This window comes from Trichoderma camerunense (genome assembly GCF_050948025.1).
Source record: "Trichoderma camerunense strain CBS 138272 chromosome Unknown V8C40scaffold_2, whole genome shotgun sequence".
In the NCBI taxonomy this organism is placed as follows: Eukaryota; Fungi; Ascomycota; class Sordariomycetes; order Hypocreales; family Hypocreaceae; genus Trichoderma; species Trichoderma camerunense.
This window is the reverse complement of record NW_028145368.1, coordinates 1,781,278-1,807,245: the sequence shown is the minus strand read 5'-3', so window position 1 is coordinate 1,807,245 and position 25,968 is coordinate 1,781,278. Positions and strand designations below refer to the sequence as shown.

Here is a 25,968-nt window from a genome sequence, read left to right as displayed (position 1 = left end):
TCGTTTATCGCCCAGTAGCCCGGCCAACAGCCCCAGCCGGCGTTCGATTTTGACGGCAATTCCGCTTGGGTTTCCGTCGAAGCCGTTGCCTACCAACGTCAGCAGGCTAGCCACAGTTTAGAACCCGATATCGATTGATTTTAGCGATATAAAAGACCAGGGAGGAACCTGTTGCCGTACGAGCGCCCCGCGTGCCCACGGCTCTCTACCGATGTGATTTGGCCCTTAATGCGACTCGTACCTCGTCGAAACTCTCCACCTTGACGAAGCTCTCGAGCCATGCCGGCAACCCATGTGGAGGCAGCCTTGGCGAATGGCCACGACTCACATGTTCATTCATCACCCGTTGCGAACAAAAAGGCCAAGGGCAAGAGAGGAATGGATTCAACCGAAGCGTCGCGCCTGCTGCAGGCCCGTATATCGCAGTTGGAGCAAGATGCCGCTGGAGAGAAAGACCAAGAGATGGAAATAGGTGCGTGCAAAATTTATTGCGATTGCAGGAATAATCATCCCGAGACCGCTTGGGCCATCAAGGTCGTCTAAAACCCCCGAGGTTGGATTAACGCTCATATACGTAAAACAGAGAGAGAGGTCAAGCGCGCCAATCGAGATCTTCTGCAGCAAGTTTCCAAGATGGACGACATGCAGAAGATTGAGCACCTCATGAAGCGCTCCAGCGAACTCCTAGCCGATATGCGACGTTTAGAGAGGGAAAATCAGAAGAACAAGAAACGCGGAGACGCCCTCCAGAAAGAGCGAGATGCCAGCCGTACGGAACTCAGCAAGACGGTGGGATTGAAGGAGAAACTAGAAAAGCTGTGTCGAGAACTGCAGAGGGACAATAACAAGATGAAGGTTAGCCCACCAAAATAAGTTTTCGAGTCTTGGGCGTAACGTGGCGCACTGACACTGGGTCCCAGAATGAGAACAAGGAACTCCAGAGCACGCAGAAGCGGAATAACACGGCCTGGGACGAGAAATTCGCAAGCTTGTTGTCAAAATTAGAGGGGTACCAGGAGGAGAAAGATACCCCGAAGAAACAAGTGGTGGACATGGAAATGGACGAACTGTAAGCCCCCCGCCCCGCTTCACATTTGGAGAGTTTTATCTAGTGTAGGCTGGCTTACTGACGAGGGACAATGCCAGATTCCGAGTCCGGTTCAAATCATTCATCGAGCAGTATGAGCTACGCGAACTTCATTTCCATTCTCTTATGAGGACTAAGGAACTCGAGGTTCAGTATCATCTGTCCCGCCATGATAGGGAGAAGAAGAACGCCGAGGCCGAGTCAACCAAAGCGCGCCACTTGCAAGCCCAGGTCCATGCATTCACAAAGACAGAGACGGAGCTGAGGAATCAGCTCAATGTATATGTGGACAAATTCAAGCAGGTACATGATACAGCGTATACTGATCCACTAGGTTCTCAGCGCTGACGTTTCAATTATAGGTAGAAGACACGCTGAATAATAGCAACGACCTTTTTCTCTCATTTCGAAAAGAAATGGAGGACATGTCGAAAAAGGGCAAGCGGTTGGAGAAGGAGAATGAGGCGCTGAAGAGACAAAAGGAAGCGACTACAGCCAACATTATCCACATGGCGGAAGAGCGGCAAGATTGGAAGAGGAAAATCGAGGCCGCGGATAAGAAGAACGAAAAGCTCATGAGCATCATCCAACAGATGCAGCAACAGGGGCGAAAAGTTCCACCCGCCGCAGCCAGTGCGGTCGAGGCGTGTTTCCCGGAGACTCGCGGGGGCGCAGAAGGCGAGGGTGAAGACAGCGAATACTCTGAGGAGGAGGGTGAAGAGGAAGGACTTAGTGAGTTCGACGATGATACCGAAGAGGAGCCTCAGCCAAACGAACAGGGTCCCCCCGTGCCGTATGGCCCGGAACGCCCACCTCAGCCAACCACGAATGGACATTAGGAAGCGGCTATTCGGGTATTGACTACAGGCGCAACGCCAGAGGACATCCAGAGGGAGTTTAAGCTCGGCAACGTGCCACCAGTTCAGCTGCTTCCATATATACTGGAGCCATTGAAGAACGAGCCATGGCTTCCCGACCTGCTGAATATGTGCCTAGACAAGTTCCTCCCTCGCGGGGTGACGAGGCCAGACTTTGCCAATGTGCCACGAGATGAGCGTGGGCCGCTCTTTTTTGAGATTGTCAAACACCAAAGGGCTCTAGCTCAGAGGGCTCAAGTTCAAGCTCAAGAGGCAACTACCAAGCAGTGATGCTTTCTGTAGAACTGTGGCCCCTATCTGGCCCCCAACGACTCTACGGCAGAGCGGAATAATATCCATCCAATGTATTTGTTTGTTTAACTGTGTACTAAGCTATATTCATCGGCATTATCAATTCTATCGCTTCTTCTCTAGCGAACCTCTTGCTCCCCTTCCCAGCCTCATTACTGAGCCGTGTTCTATGTACCTATCAATGGTGAATCAAATACAAGGCACTATGAAGGCTCTCTCATTGAGTCGCGTGCTCCTAGCTGTTCCTTGTGGCAGTAGTAATACTTGGACACACGACTTAGTAAATAAGAGAGGGTCTCTCGTGTAGCAGTGCCCTAACAGAGCGCTGAGGTAGCGTGCGGAGTCATGATTCGGTACTGGGCAAGTACTGGCTGCTGCTCAGTGAGGGTAGCGGCAAAGGGCACAAGCAGTCACGGTACCTGCTAGGTACCCAGCACGTTGAGGTGCCGGGGCACGTAACAATTAGCGGTGCCCTGGGACTGCGCTAAAGTTGAAGCTGAAGTTGGATGGGACATGACGATCAAATGATGATTCTATGGATATGACGGCATTGAATAGCAAGTAAACAGGTAGCCAATGAGTAGAGTATCTTGGATTATAATCAAGTAAATATTTAATTAAGTTCCTTCAAGCTAATACTGTATATCATAGCAAGTTTAGGTATCTATCTATCCGTCTGTAATTCTTTGCTGTCGAAAAAAGAGCACCCTTCCTTGACGCAGGCTTACCGGGTAGCTTCCGAGCCGTCGTGGAATGCATTAGCTCAGCAGACACGCATCGCAACGGGTACCTGACACCCTGGCCTCCCCCAGACAACGTTGATCAAAGGATTCGTCCATCTTCAACCACTGCAAAAAAAGGTCCAGCTGTTGATGTCCTGACTGACATCAAGATACAGCCATCATGGACTTTCTACAGGTATGTTTGAGCAACGGCATTGGCCTCAATTGCCACATCTCTATGGTTACAATCATTTATTTATTTTTATGTTTCATGTCCCACATTGTATAAACACTTTGAAGCTAACCATGGGCATCTTCAGCGTCTGTCGCAATTCCTCGATCGCCCGCTATTCCCATGGAAGAGGCTCATCCTGGGCTTCTCCGTCGGCCAGTACGTCTTCGAATCTCTGCTCAACTACCGCCAGTACCGTATCCTCCAGCTGCCCAAACCCCCCGCCGTCCTCGCCAAAGAAGTCAACCAAGAAACCTTTGACAAGTCGCAAGCCTATGGCCGTGCCAAAGCCCAATTCTCCGTCGTCAGCGGCCTCTGGGGCCAGATTGTCAACTTCGCCTTTGTCCACTTCGATGTAATGCCCAAGCTGTGGTCCTGGACCGGCGACCTGCTGCTCAAGTATGCGCCGGCGCGCTTCACTGGTGAAATCTCGCACTCGATTGTCTTTGTCTTTAGCTTTATGCTGCTGTCGCAGGCGCTGAGCTTGCCTACCCGCGTGTACAGCACTTTTGTCCTGGAAGAGAAATTTGGATTCAATAAGCAGACGCCTGGCCTGTTCATCTCTGACCTCGTGAAGACCAACTTGCTTACTGCCGTCCTGATGCCCCCCGTCATTGCTGGTTTCCTCAAGATCATCCAAAAGACCGGCTCGCAATTCGTCTTCTACACTTGGGTCTTTACTGCCAGTTTGCAGCTTCTGATGACTACACTGTATCCCACCTTCATCCAGCCCCTGTTCAACAAGCTCTCCCCCCTCGAGGATGGCGAGCTCAAGACAAAGGTCAATGAATTAGCCGCCAAGTTCAAGTTCCCCCTGCACGAGCTGTATGTCATCGATGGTAGCAAGCGCAGCGCTCACTCCAACGCATTCTTTTACGGCCTCCCATGGAAGAAGCACATTGTCATCTACGATACTCTCTTGGAAAAGTCTGAACCGGAGGAAGTCCTCGCTATTCTGGCTCACGAGCTCGGCCACTGGAAGCTCGGCCACACCACAAGCCTCTTTGGAATCTCTCAGGTACGAATGCTTCACACCTTTCTTCATAATCTTCCCGAATAGCATCGCTAACGCAGCCTCCAGGCCCATCTCCTCTACGTCTTTAGCCTCTTCTCTGTCTTCATCAACAACCGCTCCCTCTATTCTTCCTTTGGCTTCCACAACGAGCATCCCATCATCATCGGCTTCCTCCTCTTCTCCGATGCCCTCTCGCCCATGGACACCGTCATCCAGTTCCTCCTGCACATCGTCTCCCGCACCTTTGAGTTCCAGGCTGACAAGTTCGCCAATGACCTGGGTATGCGTACCGAGCTGGCCACGTCGCTCATCAAGCTGCACATTCAGAACCTCAGCTCCATGGACGCTGACTGGATGTACGCGAGTTATCACTTCTCCCACCCTCATCTCTCGGAGCGCCTCAAGGCCCTGGACTGGAAGGGCGAACAGGCTGTTAGCGAGAAGGAGGACGAGGGTGTCGTCAAGGCCAGTGGCCGCGACGAGTTGTAAAATATCATAGAAAATGAAGGAATATGTACTAAGGTAGAAGTTCACAATGAACAATACAGCACACTCAATCTTGGTAAAATCTGTGTCATTGAACTCATGAATGTGTCTTCTTGCCATCTTGTCAAATCATTTAGTTGCCTATGTTATCCTATACGAACCTATCCTTTAGACATTGCGTCCATCTAACCTAGATTTCTTTAGACATTGCGTCCACCTAACCTATATCTAGTCATCATCCTCATCGTCATCCTCTTCGCTCCCGTCTTCATCGTCAAACTCATCATCATCTTCTTCGTCGTCATCCTCATCCTCGTCCTCGTCCTCGTCCTCGCCAGCACCCAAACCATAGTCATCGTGGAAGTGGCTTAGCTCATGAGTCTGAACCTTGTAGCCCAGTCCCTTGAATGCAGTCTCAATACCCTAAGCAGATAATGGTCAGCAGGCTTCGTACATACAACAAGTCAGAACCTAAGGTGAATTTAATAATACCTACCTCTGACATAAGTTTGGCGCACGTAATCACTACGTTGCTCTTACCCGGCTCAAAGCAGGGCATGATGAAATCCTTGAGCGCTTGGCGAATCTCATCCTCAGTCACTTCTCTCACACGCTTCAGGATAATCTTGTTCCAATCCTTGGGCAGCCCCTTGAAAACGCTCTGGACGAAATTCTGCTGGGCAGCACTAGGCATAGTGGACTGCTCATCTGCGAAGCCCACCACAATTTGGCTGATGGTACCTTCGAGGAGGTGCTTGTCAATTGGCACGTCGCCGTTGGCAATCTTCTGAATAGCATCCCGTGAAGCAATGATGGCCTTGGACGCATCCGGAGAGCGGTACACCTTAAAGGATATGACTCCGCTCTCGACATTGCGCGTGAAGAAGGTTCCGTAGGCGTATCCGGCACCGCGAACGGCATTCCACAGCGGTCCCTCTACCGACTCGAGGTATCCTCCGGCAACCGTAATGGCAGGCAGCCTGGGATCTAAAAACGAAGAGAGGCCAGGGGCAGTGCTGACGGAGAAAGAGCTGTCCAAAGCTGTCATGGGGATGATGGTGACACCCACAGAACCGGGGGCTTTTCCTTCAGCGTTCAAAAGACTCGATGGCTTTGGAATAGGGGCCATAGAACCATTCTGCGACTTCAGCGCTGTTGAGAGCGCATCCCAGGTGGCGATGGGGTTGGGGAGCCTTTGTAAGTCTGCCGTGACAAGGACTCTCATGTTCTCAAATGTGAAAAGCGAGTTGCGGATTTCATTGAACCATTCCACAACCTGGTCGGGGTTCTTCTTCAAGAGCTTCTTCAGACGCTTGAGATAGACTGCCTTGACAACAACACGTCTGGCAACGGTAAGAGTAGACTTTTCCATGTGAATAGCTGTGTCCACCTCAGCGGCCATGCTGCGCCCGTCACGCTTGGATTCTGGTATGTCAGCCAAGGCCTTCATAACAGCAGCCTTGATCCGGACAGGGTCAAAGACGGAATCAAACATCATGGTACGAAGCCAGTTCACGGCCGCATCATACTTTTCGGGCTCCGCCTGGAATTGAATCATATATCCTTCCGTGTCACCAAGCTGCCGGGAGCTTCCAATGTCGTAACCAACACTGTCTCTCTCCAGCTCCATGACGACCTGCTCAAAGTTGATCTGCTGCCCATCTCGCACGATATGGGTGTTGAAGAAGTTATCGCTAAAAATTGCCATGAGTGGCTTGAGGTGAACAGGGACTTGAGCTGTGCCAACGTGAACAGTGATGTGGACAAAGTTTGTGGGCACATCCTCGAACTGAATGAAAAGCGGCAGCTTGCCATCCGAAGCGGCATTGATGAGCTCTTGCGCACGACCAGGGCCTAGGCCAACAGACTTGGCATTGCCAGAGCGAGCAGTATCGGATTCTATGAAGTGAATCGACTCTGTGCCAGGAACAGCCCAGCGATCAATAACTTCGGGTGGGATTGGCGCATCATTTTTACTTTTGGCCTCTTCGAGTCTTTGTGCGAGCTTTTGCAGTCCATCTGCTCCAAGTTCCTCTTTGCGCTTGGTGATGCGAGCTTCATGATCGCTCTTGATCTTGGTGGCCAATTCCAGAGATGGCTTGCCCAATATGGAGATGTGATGAGCATCAGACATCCATTCCTTCATGAAAGCTCGCCACTCCCCGTCCGACCATTTTTCAAGAACATCATACTCTGACAACGTTGCCAGATCTTTAAGCGTTGAGCCATCACGCTTTCCAAAGAGGTAGTCCGTTATGATGTTAGTGGAGTAGAAAGCTTCCGACGTCTCGGCATGATACTTGACCTGTCGCTTCTCTCTTCGGATGCATTCTCTCATGTACTCCATATCCAAAGGCTTTGAAACAACGTCCTTCAAGACTTCAAATAGACGTTTCTCTACAAAGGCCAGCTTTTCCGTTGCCACACCAGTAGGTTGTAACCAAATAAGCGAGTTCGGTCTTGATTCCCACCAATATGATACAGAGCTTGCAAGCTCCTCCTTTTCAACAAGCGTGTTTTCCAACACGGAGACAGATGAGCCACAAAGGTACGTAAGAAGAATGTTGAGAGCCGACGTAGCAAGAACATCAGTACAATGAGGACCGAAAAAGCCAATGAGAATTTCACCAACGGACTCATCCTCCTCTGGGAACTCCGCCGTCGTGACAATGCTCTCTTTGAGGACAGGCGGCTGAGCTGAGTCTATCCAAGGCCTCTTGAATGGAGCATCAAGAGCAGGAATATCATCTTTGATACTTTCTTCGAAGGTATCTAGAATTTCCAGGAGATTCTCGTGATCCGCTTCGCCAACAATGACAACGCACAAGTTGCGCGGCTGGTACATGTCCCGGTGGAATTGACGAATGCGCTCAGGCGTGAGGACTCGCAGGGCTTCTGTCATGCCGCCTGTTTCGTACCGAAAACCGACGTTTTCTGGGTATAAAAGCCGGCGGGCTTTCAGATCCATGACTTCGGTGCTGCGATTTTCAACAGCCTGCATTTCCGAGTATACAACACCTGCATCATTACCCTCTCCATCGATATGCCAAACCTCGGTGACAATACCATCATCGGTAATCGTAGGTAGAATCACATGCTCCAAGTAGACGGGGAGCATCTGAGCAAAGCCATCCCAACCAGCTGTCTCAAGGGTGTAGGCTGTGTGATCGGTGGCAGTCCAGGCATTCGTGCTAGAATATGCGCGGGAAGCTAGCTTGTCCAGAAGACCCTTCCACTGATAATTCTTAGAGCCCATGAAAATTAGATGCTCAAGGGTATGAGGGGCTCCGGAGTCGTCGAAAATTTCAGTGGCGAGGGTGAAGTAGCCATTGATCTTTGGTCCCTTGCGATCAGCCACAACGACCTGCATGCCACTCCGTTCGGAGACATATTGAGTGATTGTGCAGGGTGCGTAGTCGGTCTTGAAGGTTTGAACCTTGCGGAAACTGGGCTTTAGTTTTTGTGAAGGCATCCTGAAGTCTTTCGAGAAAGGGTGCCCCTTCCAGCCAGACCTAAGCAGCAGTCAGTCAGTACAGCTGAGAGAAAAGTGGCTAGGCACTTGGAAAAAGCCTTGTTAAAGTAGCAGGATCATGTAATAACCATGAGCAAGAAGAGATAATAATGAGACAGCCAGAATCCAGTCACTTGTTACTGGATTGGTGTGCTGGAGAGGAAGCACATTGGAGGAATTTGGATTCATTTTTCAAGGAGGGGGGCAAGGTAAGCGAACGGCTTGTCCGCATGGGCCACTTAGAGAGGAGTATAGAGAGGACCAACCTCAGCAGGCAGCCTTCCAGGAATTCATGGGCAGTTTGGCCATGATTGCTGATAGATAGAAAGTACAAACAAACACTCAAGATGGCGACAATGAGCGGCAGAATGTTGTTTGCAAGCCTGGCCGACAGCATCTAACAGAATCTTGCTGCAATCTGGCGTAGAGGTCGAATTATGACTCCCAACTCAGGTGTTTGACAAGGGGGAATAACAAAAGATGGAGAGAGCAGGCTGTAAAGGTGTCGGGGGAATTTTGAAGGGGGACAAGGGATAGAGGGGCAGAAGGTTTTGGGGGATGTTTTCAGCAACCAAAAACTCACCAAACACAACGACAATGACGCCTGAATATCGAGAGACAGAGCAAACTGCGCTCTGCCCGGTGAAGATTGAATTGTCTAAACAGCGTTTGTGAAACCGCCTGGTCAATCTACCCCGCTGGCAAGCCAACAGGAGGTGAGAAGAAGAGAAAAAGAGAAAGGAGAAAGAGAAGAGGCCTTCCCTCTGCTTATCCAAGAGGAGGGGGGATTGCTTATGGAATGTCTCTTGCCTGAAGAGACAAGCCCGAAGACGGAAGGCTGACGGCAATGGGATTTAAATGCTCGATCCCTGTCTACCTTAGTAGTCGCCTATGCAAACGAACAATACTAAGGTGACTGGGAGGGTATTGGATGGCAATGTACGTACCGGATGGTTTGTTCCATTCATGCATTCAAACAGCCGTTGGTGGGGTAGAAGAGCATGTGAAGTAACACGCCGAGCGCTGCGCCACACAGTGAGGGGTTTAACCGCCGTTAGGCGCGTTGCCCGATCCAAACAGGGATAGGCGCCATAGGCCCAGCCTCAGCCTGTGTGGCGCACCACATGCCAGCTGAAGTGCAGCAGGGCCAAGGTACGTACCGCTGCCAGGCCAATCAAGGTGGCAGGCCTGGAGAGCTCAAATGACAGCAACACCGAAAGACAAGATCACGGCCTTCTGATTTGCGCAAACCGACGCGCCCTCACCACCATCGCACGAATGTCATGTCCTGCGATGCCAGCGGATCCTTTGCTTACCATTGATGGGATTTTCTGAGCCTTGTCCCAACCTTTCCTTGAGCGGGCATATTAGAACGGCTGCCATCAGAGGCCGCCGAAGGCATCCAGCATGGCTACCACAACGGAGCCTCAACAGCTTAGCAATGCCATCCTGTCGTTTGCCTTGGAAGGGAGCTTCCCTGACGACATTGCCGCGCTGCCATCCGTTTCAGAAACTGATTTGGATCCTACAATCAGAGCTCTGGGCGAAGCCAAGGTGGCTATCGAGGTACACAGGTCATCCCCAGGCGCTGCCTCTACAATGCTGCACATGTTAACGCTATCACACCTAGGCCGAAATCCATACTATAAACGAAGAGACAAAGGACGACATCAGCTCGTGGGTGCAAAATTCAAAGGTTCTGCAGGAGGACATTATCCGATCCAAGACCATTGCCAATGACATCATCCGTCAATCCGAGGCCCCGGACGTGACTGGTGAAGCCATCCTGGATGCGGAAGAAAAAGCCGAGTTCCTCAATCGAGAGGTTCAATACAGCCAGCAGATGCACATAGTCCTAAGGAAGATCCAACATGTCAATCAACTCCTCATCGAAGTCGAGCAGGCTAGCAGAGAAAGGCGTGTTCTTGATTCCCTTAGACTACTAGAGAGTGCGTTTTCCTGTTTATTCATCATTGATCCTGACTGACTTTGAGAAAGAATCATGGACGGCTCTCGACGAAGTGGGTGTCAGCAAGACTACCCGAGTAATGAAGCTCTTGGACCTGAGGGCATTTGAGCTAAAGTCCGATATACACCAAGTATTCGACCACGTCTGGAAAACCCTGATACAAGTTGATTCAGAGTCGGGAAGAATTGCAATCTACAATACACGACAAGATGAGAAAATGGTCCTGGAAGATGCTGTGATTGGCTTGCAGGCCTACAAGGAAGTTGACGAGAGGATGGAGCAGCTGTGGCATAATTTGGATGCTGCAGTGGTATCACCACGCATGGATGCTACGAGATCAAACCCTCCAGGGATCAAAGTGGAAGGAGACGTGCTTGAGCTTGCCGGCTCTGCTGACGGCTCAGCGGAAGCCTTATTATCAGACCTCGAACAGATTCTGACATTTGTCGCTCACAAATTACCAGACGATCTGTTGCGACCACTGGCTGATGTTATGATGGGCGATATTATATCCAAACTTATTAGGGAGTGGCTCAATCCTGCCGTTCCCACAGGCCTCAAAGACCTGGATAAATTTCAAGTCCTTGTTTCAAAGACGAAAACATTTTGTGAAGCGCTGCAACACGGTGGATACACTGGTTTTGAGCAAATACAAGACTGGGCCAGCAAGGCGCCCACAATATGGCTGGAGAAGAGCAGAGAGACGGCGCTTGACAGCGTGCGAATCAATCTCACAAGCGGAATTGGGCAGTCAAAACGAGTGGAAAAGATTGAGAGGCAAATGGTTTCCATAGCCGAGGGCAACGAACTCTCTAGAACTGGTGCAGGAGCCGTTGCGGACACGAATGACTGGGGCGAAGCCTGGGGAGAGGCGTGGGACGATGACAAGGCAGCGGATGAGGATGAGATGGATATTGACCAAAAGGAAAGCCAAGGCAAAGACAATGACGATGATGCTGCGAACGCCTGGGGATGGGATGATAATGATGAAGCAAACAACAAGGATACAACCGACGAACCAAAAGAAAAGCCGGGACAGAATGAGGATGATGGGGCTGATGCATGGGGTTGGGGTGATAATGACGATGCGAATGATGCTGCGAACCAGAAAGCAGAAGCAAAAGTCACCACTGGAGCACTGGATGAAGATGATGGTGCTGATGCATGGGGTTGGGGCGATGATGGTGACGCCCCTGGACCAGAAACCCATGCTGTCCCTGCTCCGGCTCCCAAGACAAAATCGAGCAAAGCCAAAGAAGAGACAAGGGAATTGGTCTTTAAAGAGACGTACAGCATCTCATCGATGCCTGAGCCTGTCCTCGAACTGATATTCTCCATTCTTGAGGACGGAGCATCGTTGACTAAGGATGGGGACGAATACAGTCTGCTAACCGCAACAGCACCTGGTCTCTTCAGCTTGCCTACATTTGTCTTGGCACTCTTTCGAGCCATTTCACCTCAATACTACTCTTCTGACGCTGGAGGCAACATGTAAGCTTGCCAACCCAACAAACCCCAAGCTTGCACCCAGACTGACATGGCCTGTAGGTTTCTATATAACGACGCCATGTACCTGTCAGAGAAGCTGTCTGACTTTTCATTGGCTTGGAAACAACGTGAGGACCTAACACCTCGTGCGCGAAGCATGCTCCGCATCGACAATGATGTCAGGACGCTGAAAAGCTTCGCCAACCGCAGTTACTCTAACGAAATGAGTCTTCAAAAGACAATCCTGCAGGACCTCCTTGGAGGTTCACAGAGTCTAGTACAGCAAGATGATAAGGAGTCGTCTATCGAGGCCGGAACAGCGCGAATTCGAAGTGTAGCTGCAACATGGGATCCGATCCTGAGAAGATCTGTCTGGTCGCAGGCAGTTGGATCTCTTGCAGATTCGCTTGCTTCAAGGCTTATTTCAGATGTGTTGGAGATGTCGTCCATAGGCCAGGATGAGGCCTACAACATTGCCCAGCTTATCGCTTTGGCAACAGAACTCGATGATTTATTCATGCCCAGCAAACTATCTGGTACAGCACCAGCACCGGACGAAATGCCTACAACGGCTCAATATGCGCCTAGTTGGCTGCGCCTCAAATACCTTGGCGAGGTTTTACAGAGCAATCTCAATGAAGTCAAGTTTCTGTGGTGCGATAGCGAGCTGAGCTTGTACTTTACGGTGGACGAGGTGATTGATCTGATCCATGCCAGCTTCGAAGACAACGCAAGAACAAGGGATACGATTAGAGAGATTAAAGCCAAGGAACCGCTGGCTAGGTGACAAGAGGGCCCCTTTTTGAAAGATCATATACATGAATGAAATACGATGATGAAATTGCTGTCTACGTGGTGCTTTGGGTGATATGGATGTTCTCTTGGCGTTGTTGTTACACCGGTAACCGATAACCGTAGTCCCTCTGATTCTCGCGATGGCTTCTTGAGTCTCTTGCCATCACGATGGAAACAACGCACAGCATGGGCGGATGGTTTAGTGGTATAATTTTCCCTTAGCATCATCTAGCCTTTGAAAAGACTAGATATTTCCGCATGGGAAAGGTCCGGGGTTCGATTCCCCGTTCGTCCAGCGTTTCTTTTTTTTGGTGGAGTTTTCCTTTTTACTAGAGTTGTTAGTTAGGATACTAACTTACTGCATTGTTCTTTTCTATCTATTATCATCAACTTGCTTGTTCTCACAAAAGTCGGATAGGAACTTCTAGATGCCTTGTTTCTATTTCACACACACCCCCTTTTTTCTTATCAAAACAATTTCATTTGCCATATTTCTCTTTTCGGTCTTTGTGGCGTTTTTTCATCAATTCTCTTTTCTTTTTTTCTCCCGTAAGACCGGCAACCGGTACAGCTCAACCCGAAAATTTTCGCCACGGCAAGGATATTTATTACATTAATAGTCTAGAACTATTCTAGATAGATCGGAAGTCAGCCCTTCATCGGGCTGGCAAGGCAAGGCAAGAAAAAAAAAAGCAAAAAAAACATGTACCGAGGGCAACATCCGTTGGTTCGCATGCAGGTTAATTTAAATCGCAATTTCCATCGTTCGATAGTTTCTGCCTTTTTCATGACTCGTTCCTGCAGAGGCGAAGGATGTGTGGAAACGGCAGAAGAACTTTTTCTTTCTTCTTTCTATCTCATCTGTCTTTTAATTAATTTTTGACTTGTTCTACTTGTTTCCATCTGGTAGTCTAGCAGAGTAACCTACCTAGGTGGTGGTAGATTGAATTTTGGGGGGGCGTATAATTGTCTAATTGACTTTCCATCTGCAATCTGGAATCGTATCCAACTATCTGTCTACATCCCAACACTTTCACTCTGATTCCAAAAATAACAAATGAAAAAAAGTAATTAAATCATATCGACTAGTATGTACCAGTTAGTATTAGGCTTCTCATGCAATTTCCTGCAAGGCAAAAAACAAGGCGAACCAAGTCATCACGGAATATTATCCAAGCAAACTTGTCCGATGCTCACCGCTCCCATAATTATACTTACTGCCCCCCCTTCTCCCAAAGAAGTAACAGCCTACATAAAAAAATGCAACTTCATCGCCACCGCACTCCCGTCTTCACAAGGGTTCCAAAAGAAGAATAAAGAAGAAATTAAAAATAAAAAATCCCATCTTCCATCTTCTCCCCTCGCATCCGGTACAAGCAAAAGCCCCTGACTCATATCGGCCTTCTCGCTCACGCCTGCTCCGAGTCCTTCGGCCATATGCTGGGACCGTCAGCTCAGCTCTGCTGCTGTTTATCTCCTCTCCCCCATGTTCGCAGGCATAAACACTCCCCCCTTGCCGATAATCTGCATCCGCCACGTCCGTGGCTAGATACGAAAAGGATGGGCTACTAATGAGCTGTACCGTCGATAGAGACCAAAAAGGGCCCATGTTGATCATCGTGATCTTCCTGCCCGCGGACGGATTCGACGGAGCGCAGTGGCACTAACACCAACTTTTTGCTCCAAAAAAGGGAGCCGAAGACAACAAATAACAACACCAACAATTCTCCCCGGTCTCCTCTTCGTGCAGTAGCGCATAGTCCATCAGCCTTGCAAAGACACGTCAGCCTTCCAGCTGCCGCTTCATGGATCAATTCGTACTAGCACTACCCAGGAAAGCAAAAGGGCAAAAAAGCCAAAACTCCTACGGGAATCCTCCGGACGAGTTCCCTTTAGTCCAAGTTAAGAACACCTCGTTCGGGGGCTAATTAGGCACCATAAGCAGCTTGTCTCAGGAGTAATACATCCGGGCCCCGGATTGCTATTTTTACTGGTACGGCTGATCCTCTGCCTAATATATGAAGGTCTTGGCTGATGCGTTGGGACATGAGATGTGAGCATCTCCAGCCTTACTATGACCTATCACGAGCATATCCACCGCTCTTCTCAGCCAGCATCTGGACGAGAACAGGCAAAACTAGCCTCGCCTGAGTCTAGTCTGTGCTCACCTCGCTCAAACCATACAGCCCTTGCCTTTTATAGCTTGTTTCTGATCTACTTTCGAGATTGCTGGTTCCTGGTGCCATACGGGATAAGCCGCCGACGGGCTACGCCAAAACTTACCTCGTATCCCCAACAACCCGCGATTCATCCAAGCTGAGACGGCAGAGTTGGAGGCCTAGCCAGGCACAACACACAAGTCCTGCTTGCCGGGGACCCAGGAAACAGGTCAGGGGTTTGCTGGGTACGCATGGAGGGCATGCCATTTCCCCAGATTTTCAACTTTCCGGCCCCCTAGGGAAGCCCACAAATTGGGCTGGGGCTGGGGGGGACGCGGCACTGCTTTTTGCTTTGCGCCCGTGTCTGCTTTGGAGTCATTCTGCGTACACGAGCGCGCGCGCATTAGGCAATAGTCCGTCTTCATGCACACGCCTCCCCCGTCTCAACCGTATCATGTAGAGCTACCAAGTACTTGGTTGTAGCTCATGCCATTTGCTTGTACAGCCCACCATCATCTTACAGCCAGCAGCACCCTTGCCAGCCGGGCTGGAAAGGAGGAGGACGGGTTGAACACCGGAAGGGGGGTCGAGAAGTTTGAGCCGTGGGATCAGCAGGGACTCGGGACCCGAGCTATTGGAAAAGTAGTCAGCGACTAGGGGGAGAGGACCAACCTTCGATGATGTTTATCCATGCCTGGATCAGAATAGTGAGGCTGCCGAAGCTGCCGCAGCCCCAACAACAGGCTCGCCCTGCATATTCACTACTGCCGGAGAGGGCCTTTATCATTTGCAGGCTAGGGGAATGTCTCTCCTTTCGGTCAATTATGTATGATCCAACCCAGCCTCGATCGTGATCCAACCAGAAAGCCGGATCCCATCGATGCCCGCAGCGCCATCAGCAGATTATGGCTCCTCCTGGCATGACGTTCCATACTTAGAAGCAGCGGGAGTTGGCAGGACGCACGGGATAGTACTCCGTAAATACTTTGGAAACTCTGTCCGTGTTTCAACCACCGAGTGGGGTCGGCCGTCAACTTTTCCCCTCTGTGGCACACGGGACGGGACGAGACGAGGCCACTAAGTACGGAGTGGTACTTAGTTGGAGACGAAGCTACCAAGCAACAGTGCGACTGCGACCACCACCTTGGTACTCTGCATCTCACATAAAGTATTCGCAGTCAAAATCATCAGATTTCAGAGGCACTGATGGCCAGCTCGGAGCCAGCTCCGGCCAAGGTGACACCGCAGGTACTCGTACTCGTACGGTGCTCCGTATACTTACATGACAGCGTTTGCGTCGTACTCATCGCATACAGCCGCAGTTCGTGCATTGCATGGGCAGTTTGGAATCGGACCATCTTTTGCAGGCTCAGACAAGTGCTCCTGTGTGCGACAGCTCATATTGCGGGCGCTCTGCTCCTGATCAAGCGTTGCTGGAAGCACCGGATTCTGCTTCCTTTCTTCCTTTCTGTTCTTTTTTGAGCATGTTTTGCTCATTCGTACTGCACATCGTATGCAGAGGGAACGGTCAGGCTGTCGATCGCTGCCAATGCTCACCTAATCATTCGACATCCCATCCTGGAGGACTGGTACAGACGAGTAAACAGGCAGTATCAGCAGGGCGATGGGGGGCATTTCTATCAGCTCTCGTCTGCCTGTATCGCAAACGACTTGCTGTAGACATTGCTGTAGACATTGCTGTAGACATACGCGTAAGCATCGGCACGTCAGCTCTCGTCTGCATCGCACGGCCGACGCATGCACATGCAGTCAGATTGCGAAGCAATCCGTTCACGCCGTGTTTGTGTGTTGGTTGGCCTGATGGACGCTTCGACCGCCATTCACCACCCAGCGGCAGATTTCTGACAACTCAGCTGTCCCGCCGACAGCCGTAACCATCAAAGGGCTCTGTGGAGACTGAGATCAGCGTCGCTACTCGTACGCGAGCCGCTCCTGGGACCCGCAGCTCTCTTCGGTGAAGCCTTTCCGCAGCCGCATGACGCCTTGCGCAGCGGCATGTGCCCGTTGGCAGCGGGCAACTCAATGGATGAACCCTGAAACCGGCCAAGAGGAAGCCTGCAGCTCCCTCTACAGTTACAGCATCGCTTAACCCCGTGCAGCAACCCGCTCTGCGTGCTGGCAGGAGGTGGCAGCCCATTCTAGGGATCGTTTGCGTCATTGTCCGTGCTGAGTTCCGTGTTGGCATAGCCTGTGTTTGAACGGACTCATTGTACTCCATATGTCTTGATACTCCGCGCTTATCTAGCACAAGACCCTTGTTGTGTATACAGATAGGCCCTTCTGCCGCTCAGTATGCAGACAGGGGAACAGATAATCTACCTCGGTAGGCATGTTAGCTCAGTGTTCGCCTCGCTATCAACCAGGCCGGCAAAAAGGGACAAGGAACCCCCCTCCCCCCTGGGAATACAGCATGAGTCGTCAGAGGCCAGTTGCGGTCGCCCAGCAGCACATTTCAATGACCTGAATTGGCTCTGCATCCCGTAAGCGGGCAGTAGCTGCAGACTTAGTTCAGTCGTGACCCTACGTAGCATTGCTGAAGGGGAGTGAGAAATGACGAGTCGCTGCTTGTGAGTAAAAAACGTGGTGGCGGAGACAGGGCCATTGATGAAGAGATGGCCAAAAGGAAGCAGAAGGACCGTGCCGTAGTCGACACCTTTCAGCTGCCCATCCCAACAGTAGGTACTTGCGTTGTAGTTTTGGCGCTGTTTGCCACTATCGATGCCCAAAGTGCGTCCGCGGGCCTTGGTGCCTCTTGGGACATACAGGAGCGATCCTTCAGCCCTCGGTTTGCTGCGCGCCGTGATCATGGTTCGGCACGAGTTGCCCTTTGGGAACCGGCGTGCAGCTGCTGGTACGATGCACCGCACCGCACTGCATCGAACCCGCGTCACGTACAACTGTGAGTACGTAGAAAAGACCCCGTTCTGCACTGTGACGCCGTATCCGCTCATTCGAATGCATCCGCGGCTACAGACGGGGGTTCCAGCGCGTACAAGCACAAGCACAAACAAGAAGCATCAGTGTATAGATGGCGTGGGTCTTTTTTCAGCGGTAGCCCATTCGTCGCGGTGACCGTGACTCTGAAAGACATGCCGCCCTCACCGAAACCCCTGTCTGGTCCAGCAGCATGGGCAGGCAGCCAAGCACAAGGCTGAGAGGCGATACGTCTCGTACATGTATTTTCCTTCTGCCAAAGTACCTGCACGTATTAGGTCTTTGAATCCACAAGAAAGGGTCCGCTGGGTCGAGAATCGCGGACGAACCGCTGTGATCCAGATGCCGTGTTTCGCCGATTGCTGAGGGGTAGGGTTTGTAGCCAATGTCCTTATTCCCAACTCCCTCTGCAGCTGCAAACGATATCAGACAATTTCCTCCAGTACCTCGTCCGGAGTGCCCGTAGGCCCAATAAGAAGCAGCACAACTCGTTTCTTGGATGAACTGCCCGGTCAACCTGGACCAAGATGCCTGGCGATTGCCGGGAGACGAGGGCCCCGTATTCCCAGCTTGCATCGCCAGGGTCTCTCTCCCCTGCTGGGCGGTACAGTAGCTGGTGTTGAGGGAGAATCGGTGTGCTCCTATCAGCATTCTAGGGGTACAAGGTACAAAGAAGGGCATCGAGGCCATGGCACCAGTAACACTCAGTACAAGCAGGTGCCAAAGCCCAGACTCTCCAGAGTCTCAAACATTGCCTCGTGTCAAAGCGCTAGTGTTCTTCATTATGCCAGCTGAGTCGTTTTGTAATCGCTGTGCGACTCCCGTGAGAACCAGGTCGCGTGATAACTGTTGATGGTGCGATAGGTGGCAGTCCATTATTTGAAATTTCGGATTATTCTGTGCTCCCTGGGCAGCTGCATTCATCGTAGCAGTCCCCTTCTCCTCGCCTTCGTCTCCCCCTTCGTCTCCTGTATTGCTGTAAGACATGCCAATAGCGTTCTGCACGGAGGGCTCCGCCAGAGAATAGGCATGCGTGATGAACAACAGCAGCCAAACGAAACAGTCTCCTCATGCATGCAACAAGCCAGCCAGCCAGCCACGGAGCGCTCTTGCAGCAGCAAAGGGCAGCCGCCTGCAGGTCAGCCTCACACTCAGACAGAGTCCACGACTTGGAAATGGAGGGATGGAGGGTATGACGCGCCAATAGCATCATGTACTCGTATAATAGGAAGCTGTTGCTGCTGCCGCTGCTGCTTGTCGAGACGGCCCGGCCGTGCATCAGTCAAAGCGTAGCTATGTAGGCTTATGGGCGTTGGTTGGCCGCCGGCCACTGGGCTGACGGCAGGTTTGTTGTCGACAATGCGACGGAGTAAATTCGACTTGTAGAGAAAAAGATGATTTGTGAGACGACGGGGGGAAATACCAAGCGCCGTTGGTGCATGCTTTGAGCTGAAAGCAGGTTAAACCACCCTCAGCCCTGCAACGGCAAAACGCTGCCTGCCAACAGGTTGCCACATCCGGCAGCCGGACAAACAGGAGGATGAGAGGCAGCAGACGAGCCAAACCCAGAGGTTCTTGGTGCGCTCACCTGCTTATTCTCACTGCATATTATCTGGTCAGAAGATCGAGATGCAGCGCCCCGGAAACGCGGTTAGGGCGCCAGGATCGTGATGGTCGCGGCCGTGGTGGTGCTGCTAAGCAATGGCGCGCACTCCTGAGCTTCCCAGATGCTGGTAGAAGCAAAAAATGGAGCCAAAATAGCATCGTCACATTCATCCCCTCGGCCTGCCCAAAGGGAAAAAATAGCTCAGTGCGCAAGGCCTTACGCATCTGGTCATACACATGCCTCATTCCCATCGCCCATGCCATGCCCTACCGGAGAACGAGGATCCTCTTTGCCAGGCACCCAAGACCACATGGGGACGGGTAGCGCATCCTCCAAACCGTTCCTCTCTAGTGCTTGGCTGCGTGCAGCATAATAGTAGATGGAAATGGAGATGTCATGGCGACTGATGGGAAGAGGCAAGGCATTAGCCAAGGCGCAACTCGGGTAGCCCACCCACCCCAGCTGCCAATTGCAAAAGAGAAAAATTCTAGAAACCAGTCTCCAGCTGGCCGGGATACCCTCCATCAGCCACCTTCTTGCCGCTGTCCCCCTACTTCCCCGCGGCCTGCTTTGATCGCCAGTAGAGCCCGGAGAGGAGAAGGGAAGAGGCAATCCGTGGTCTCCCCTCCCACTCCAGGGCTCTCGCCGAGCGGAGTGGATGGCCGTGACTGGCTGCAATGGTGACACGAAGCGGCAGTGGCGTGCGGAGATTGTGTGGTGTGCGTGCGAGCCCATGCATGGCTGGGCTGCATGATGCTCCTCCTAATGCTGGCCGTGTGTGGAGAAGACCAACAAGACAAAAATGTCCTGCCAACCAGACGGGGGACCAGACTCGGCCTCCAAATGCAAGCAGTAGGATTCAGAGGGGTTCACCTTCATCAACTGACTTTGACCTGATAGAAGTGCGTGTCCCCCACAGTACATTCATGAACACCCCGTACTAAGATTTGATTCCTCGGGTGCTGTCGTGGCAGCCGTTCGTGCGTCCTTAGCACAGCCAATTCGTCATTCAGCAGCATATTCCCTGCATATCAGCCAAGCTGGTCGATAAATCCCTATGTTGCCCGACATCAGAGGCGTCACTATGCTCTCATTATGGCTCGCACCATCATAATTCACACACCACACACCCCTTGGCAAACCGACCCAGCGATGCCTTCTTTATTTTGCATCCGCGTTGGTATGTACAAAGGCGCAAGTATATGCCCAAGGTAGGTACTTGATGATTGCTAGAGCTGGTAGAATTGGTAGACTGCTGCATCCCACCCTCTGCCGGCTGTACTCGGCATGACTCGTCCCGTGTATTCGTCGGGAAAATGGGAGTTTGGTTGGCAGATTGTAAGTTTGCTGTACCAACTACCTGGGAACCCGACCTGACGGAACTTCTGTTACTGGCGATGCAACTGGAAACAAGACGGCCTTTCCATGAGTCCCGGATCCCCTGTCCGTAGCGCGCGCTCTGCCCACAAGACAGAGCAAACTCGTGCCCAGCTGTTGTATCACCATGCTCTGCTCCAACCCCGACGTGGTTGTGCTCGTGGTTGCCTTATCTTTCTCAATTTGCACCCAATAGTCGCCATTTCTGCGGCATGCCTGCGCAAAGAGAGGCCATAAAGGTAGCGGAAAGGCCATGGGACACCCCTTGCCAAAACGATAGTCGACCTGCAATGATGGGGCGGAGGATGGGGTACGAAACGCCAACGGATAAGAGCCCGAGAGCCTATACATACGTCCTTTCAGATCTGCATAAGCAATAATAGGGGCCGATTGACAAGTCCCTTCCAGTTGCTTTGAGTGTGACTGCGTTCTTTTCTTCTTTTCATTTTTGTTTTCGTTTTTCTTTTCTTTTGATTGATTTGCAGAATTGTAGATATTAGTTGCTGCGACAAGTAGAATTTCCTCTGAGGCAGCCTTATACGGATTGACATAACTGTGGCCGGGTCACCAGAAGAATTGTGTATAATCGTGAGAAGAGCAACTGGAGAGACCTCCAATTTCCCTTTTTTGACGGCTTTTGCAGCTCTTCTGCAAGAGTTGGTCGATGGGTGCATGATGCTGCAAGGGAAGCACAACTAGTCTTGAGCCTAATGCATTATTTCCATCTGCAAGACGAGACTCGTGACCGGCTTTCTGCTAGGCCGGCGCAGGCAACATCGCGCCAAAACTTGACAATATATTACTTGGTGTAACAAGTACTACTCAAATAAACAGAAAGCACACCTGCGTAAATGCAAGTTGCCTTCCAACACGCATTGTGACAGATGGTCGTCGGTGGTGGTCGCAAGACCCTGGTCGTTGAACAAATATACGAATGCCCACGCACTGGTACACGCACTACAACACACCCTTGGGCCAAGTGGCCCATAACGAGTGGTGGTGCTTTGAGTCCGTTGATCAAGCTGAACTCCCAGACCGGACGAACAGACGCCTGCCGTAACATCGCGGATCATACTCTCTGCTGGGCAACTGTACCGATGGGTGCAATTGAGGCCGAGTCGGTTCCCGAAAACCCCCGTAGCAACGACAATCGGTAGAGCAAGGCCACCGAGAGTGAGCCACGACAGCAGTCTCCTGAGGACATGAGACCTACATGAACCCACACCACTTCGTTCCCGCGAGTGCCGCCAGCAACGGCAACTCCACGCTCTCGAATCGCGTAATGATCCTTGCAAGCAGGCCAGGGTTGTAGCAACACAAACACCAGCTCTTATCGGCAGATAAGGTATGATTGAAGACGATCCGACGCGGGTGATTGTCCTCGGCAAGGACAAGACTCAAGCCTCCCCCGCATCAATCCCGCCCAAATGGATGAGGCTTCTTTGTTGAGGACTAAGCGACCCAACCGCATCGCTGCACCAGCTCACGCAGCATCCATCCCGTCACGTCAGGGACCGCAAGCCGACCCGTTACCATTACTCAGCATATATTGATCGCGACTGGTAAACGCCATTGCTTGAGCGGACATGCAATCCTGCAGCCCCGTGTATGCTAGCTCGATGACGTCCAAGGTGACTGCTTGGCCACCAGAAACATTCTTATAGACCACGTACAGGTGATGTGTGGTGGGCAAGGGGTAGTGGCCCGAGTTGTAGCTCAATCGATTCTCTCTCTCAGACAATGATGGTATTGGTAGCAATGCGTAGTTACTCCCTACTCCCGCCCAGCTGGCCCCTTTGCGCAAACAACAGCTCGACTGGTCATCGTCCCGTATATGCACAGAGCTTGAAATGCATGGGAAATGACAGGCCTTCAGGCGGAGCTTCGGTCTTCGCTCATTGCACCGTATGTCGCCGGGGATGGAGATGCATGATTTAGCATTTAATTGAAGCCCAGGTTTGGTGGCATGCAGGCTTGTGCATTTTGAAGGCGGGTAGGATTCAGTGTATAATGCAGGAGGTGTGTTGCAACGGTGAGGATGCTCTGCATCAGACGTGGCAGGGGATGGGATTATGCCGCTAGGCAGTTTGATGTTGCTAACGTGAGGCTGAATCCATGGATCTTTTGCCTCAGCTATCGACAAGCCAACTGTGTTGGAAATCAAGAGGTTCGTGGAAGGAGTTCGCGTTTCTTGATGGAGCGACTGATGGCACCAGAAGCATTACTTGTGCGATTTATCCACGCTGACTAGGGTGGTCTTATGGATGTCACACCCTTATAGCATGATTCGATTGGTATTCTCGGAAAAGTGTCCTTCACTTGGTGCTGTTTTGTATGCTTTCTTCTCCCTTGTCTCTCATGTATATAGATGTTTGTGTGTGTGTGCGTGTTTGTGCAGCTTGAGTTGAGGGTGGAAAGACCAGTTCTGCTTGCATAATACCAGCTGAGTCTTTCAACCCTGTCATGGAATAGGGAATGTGTTGAGTAAAATCTTCGTCCTGAGAACCACGAGACGTTGAGATTATTCCAGCAGTCTCAAAAATTGATTGCTTGTGTCCTCGTATGTAGCCAACAAGAGCGACCAATTTGTGCAAGTCAAGACTGAGAGGAGCTCACTCCCTTGCTTCTCTGGCTCCTAGACCCTGCTGATCTAGACTCAATTGAGATATATCCGATGCAGCCGAGCCAAGTCAAAGCTGAGAGTACATGTTGATTTGCTGTCGTTCTCGTTGCAACCTCTTGGCAGCTGCTTTTTGAACTTAAACCGCTAGGCACTTCGTGCCAATACGATCAGCTCGAGGGCCAAGACGGCAAAAGGAGGGCGGCAGGAAGGGAATAAGAGGGGCCAGTAGAGGAACTCCGGAAATGTCGGCCGTGCGCACGAGGGGAAAAACAAAAGAGTGACAGTAGACAGTGAACATGAATGTGGTGATGAAATTGTTTTGGCATTAACATGCGAAGCGTGCCTTTCTGCCCTGTTTGGCTGCATGCATGGCATCCCTTGATCAAAAGTTGGAGATGCGAGTAGTTAGCCCCCTTGAACTCTAGCCTTTTTCGTTGGATTGCCCACCTCGTCCACCTCTACCGAGCGGAAGACCTTTTCCCCTCTCTTTCAATTTGCGTTTGAAAATTTTGGCTTTTGGTAGTTGTGATTAACAATATCGAAGACCAGGGGGGGTTGGATTTCTCCAAATGGCTGTTTATATGGCCGCCAAGGTCTGACGGGCTCATATGCACTAAGGATCACACGGCAAACTAGGTTCCGGGAACAAGAGGAGCTTTAACCAGAATATTCCATTGGAGCCTGACAAGAGAAAACTTGAAGAGAGGATGCCAGAAAAGTATTGCTAGCGGCGGGTAAGATTGAGCGTTTGCCATACCATAGAGCATTCTCTCCCGCGCAAATTGTACCAATACGATACAAGTATGTGCTGGGTGACTCGTGGGTTCCGGACCCGAAGACGGTGGTGCCAGTCACTTTACGTCACAGTTCATGCCTAAGCACCAATAGCATTGCCAGAGAGGTCAACTTGGTGATCCCGGAATACTTCCCCTGGGCCGTTGTCGAAGGCATCAGTACCCGATGAGCTGCTTCAAGTGATGGCATGTAGCAGCAATAACGGCTCGGCAGTCCAGGGGCAGGAGAAAACATTCCCTTACAGCGCCTGAGGCGAAGAATGATTCGAGAACAGGCCCTGGAGCACTGCTCCATCTGTTTCGGCGTGACAGTCGTCTCCAACTCAAGCAGATCCCCAGTTGGGCTAGTAAAGGCTGCGCATTAGCAGCCGATTGGGCAGATTCAGGGTTGGAGACGTCATGCTGCCTCCGGATTGCAGCATGAAACAGAACCCTAGAGGCGGCAGCCCATGGCCCAGCTAGTCGGGTTGTGCCTTTTGTGTCCTGTGCCCTTTAGACGCCTTGTCTCTGGGGCTGGCGATATCACTGATTGGCTATTCCGCTGTGCAGCCCAGACCTGGCAACCTGGGCATCTCAAAGGGAAAACGTGGGCTCGCCGTTCACCGCATCTGATAGGCGCTGTCTGGATGGCGAATTACGTGACTTTCGGAAGTTTGTGTCTCGTCCGACCGGGCACTCTGTCCTGTCGCGCCGCCAAGCTGGTGAACCCAGAACCCAGACCCCGATCATCATGGCCTCATGACGCGATGTGCCGGTGTCTAAAAGTCGGTGAAATTAAAGGTGATTGTCTTGCCTCGATGACTCTTATGAGGATAGACGCCAGACCCCGCAGTTGGGCGTGCATGGGTGTCTGAGGCCTCGTCCGCCCGAAGCGCTGCGACAAATCCCACGATGCTTGCCTGTTGTAGGAGAGAAAAGGCAGGTCATGGTCTAAGCGGCTGTTTGGCAAGAAGGGCAGGGCAAGTGAGCCCCCCGGTTGGCCGGTACTTTGCCTGTATCTGATCTGTCGTGCAGAGCAGTGGTACCTTCTGGATACTTGGTCGTTGTTTGAATTAGTCGCTGCAGTCTTGCAGGGGAAAACCATCCAATGGGGGAAAGAAGTTTTTTTTTCTTCCGTGTTCCCTTTTCAACAAGAACCAATGCCAACGTAATGAATGGCCTAGTAGCAGCACTACTGTACCTAGGCATGGCTTCCGCAAATAGAACCGTATTCCGTCCCCCGTTGAATTTTTTTCGGTGACTCAGTGAGCGAGCCGGCCGTTGCTGATTGCGGCTGGCATGGTCAACCACAAGCCTATCTGGACGGCTCAGGTGACGCTCTTGACCGCTCAGCAGCATGGATGCGATTCGCCAACGTCTCTGCAGGATTGCTACGTCTGGGCGATAAATGAGCATCATGGCCTTTCACAAGGCTGCAGAGACAGGCCATGGGTGCAAAGAGGTGAGTGAACTTGGGTACGGCTGCTTCTCGTCTGGTCCGTTTGGAGTCGTGCGGCCAGGCAGTGCAGCGCTTCGTTTGTACCGGCCACGTACCTGGCAACCTGCCAATGCAGCGCCTACGGACCTGTACATGTACTGGCGGGGACGAGGAAAGAGCATTTGATGGAGAGAGTGACGCCATTTTGTTTATGGTTTCCGTTCAAATGTTACGGAATAAGGCATGCGATACGAGAGTACAGTACAGTACGTACCGTACTTGCACCGCATGCGTCAAACGATATGGGTGTGGTTGTACAGGTACCCGACCGAGGGGATAAGAGAGCTCTTGACGGGAGCTCTCAGAAGGTAGCACCCGCCTATCCTACCTTAAATCTTGCCATGCGGGACTATTTAACGACACCCCCAACCAGACCGCCGGAGACTGAGCGAGGGTTGGACTCCTCTTTGCAATTTTTTTTTTTCTTCCTTGCCCTGTGGGTTTAAATTGAAAAGATAAAAATGTGAAAGAAAAGAAAAAATAAGCAAACGATGATCTCATCG

General features: G+C 51.4%; 5 protein-coding genes and 1 non-coding gene across 6 annotated transcripts; 4 read left to right on the top strand and 2 right to left on the bottom strand.

Annotated features, from left to right (window-relative positions):
* Positions 1 to 378: 378 nt before the first annotated feature.
* Positions 379 to 4,714, top strand: V8C40DRAFT_272525 (myosin-like coiled-coil domain-containing protein; the record flags this gene model as incomplete). The annotated part of the gene is made up of 8 exons (XM_083220371.1): positions 379 to 472; positions 584 to 855; positions 921 to 1,069; positions 1,147 to 1,390; positions 1,450 to 1,880; positions 3,175 to 3,178; positions 3,299 to 4,228; positions 4,292 to 4,714. The coding sequence occupies 8 exons, from the start codon at positions 379 to 381 to the stop codon at positions 4,712 to 4,714; spliced, it is 2,547 nt and encodes an 848-aa protein (XP_083078000.1).
* A 225-nt stretch (positions 4,715 to 4,939) lies between these two features.
* Positions 4,940 to 8,183, bottom strand: V8C40DRAFT_261651 (Metalloenzyme, LuxS/M16 peptidase-like protein; the record flags this gene model as incomplete). Its single annotated transcript, XM_083219288.1, has 2 exons — positions 4,940 to 5,134; positions 5,208 to 8,183. 2 exons carry the CDS (start codon positions 8,181 to 8,183, stop codon positions 4,940 to 4,942), a joined length of 3,171 nt encoding a protein of 1,056 aa, XP_083077999.1.
* A 1,446-nt stretch (positions 8,184 to 9,629) lies between these two features.
* V8C40DRAFT_272523 (uncharacterized protein) lies at positions 9,630 to 12,466 on the top strand (the record flags this gene model as incomplete). Its single annotated transcript, XM_083220370.1, has 4 exons — positions 9,630 to 9,788; positions 9,853 to 10,171; positions 10,221 to 11,682; positions 11,740 to 12,466. The coding sequence occupies 4 exons, from the start codon at positions 9,630 to 9,632 to the stop codon at positions 12,464 to 12,466; spliced, it is 2,667 nt and encodes an 888-aa protein (XP_083077998.1).
* Positions 12,467 to 12,662: 196 nt separating this feature from the next.
* Positions 12,663 to 12,769, top strand: V8C40DRAFT_t40. Its single transcript has one exon. It is a non-coding gene; the product is annotated as a tRNA-Ala (tRNA).
* Positions 12,770 to 15,840: 3,071 nt separating this feature from the next.
* On the top strand, positions 15,841 to 16,654 carry V8C40DRAFT_98656 (uncharacterized protein). Its single transcript, XM_083223700.1, has one exon. The coding sequence runs from the start codon at positions 15,968 to 15,970 to the stop codon at positions 16,526 to 16,528; it is 561 nt and encodes a 186-aa protein (XP_083077997.1). The 5' UTR covers positions 15,841 to 15,967; the 3' UTR covers positions 16,529 to 16,654.
* A 7,829-nt stretch (positions 16,655 to 24,483) lies between these two features.
* Positions 24,484 to 25,203, bottom strand: V8C40DRAFT_233246 (uncharacterized protein). Its single transcript, XM_083213318.1, has 2 exons — positions 25,120 to 25,203; positions 24,484 to 24,991 (listed from the first exon to the last, which is right to left on the bottom strand). Exons 1-2 carry the CDS (start codon positions 25,174 to 25,176, stop codon positions 24,725 to 24,727), a joined length of 324 nt encoding a protein of 107 aa, XP_083077996.1. The 5' UTR covers positions 25,177 to 25,203; the 3' UTR covers positions 24,484 to 24,724.
* Between the last annotated feature and the right edge of the window lie 765 nt (positions 25,204 to 25,968).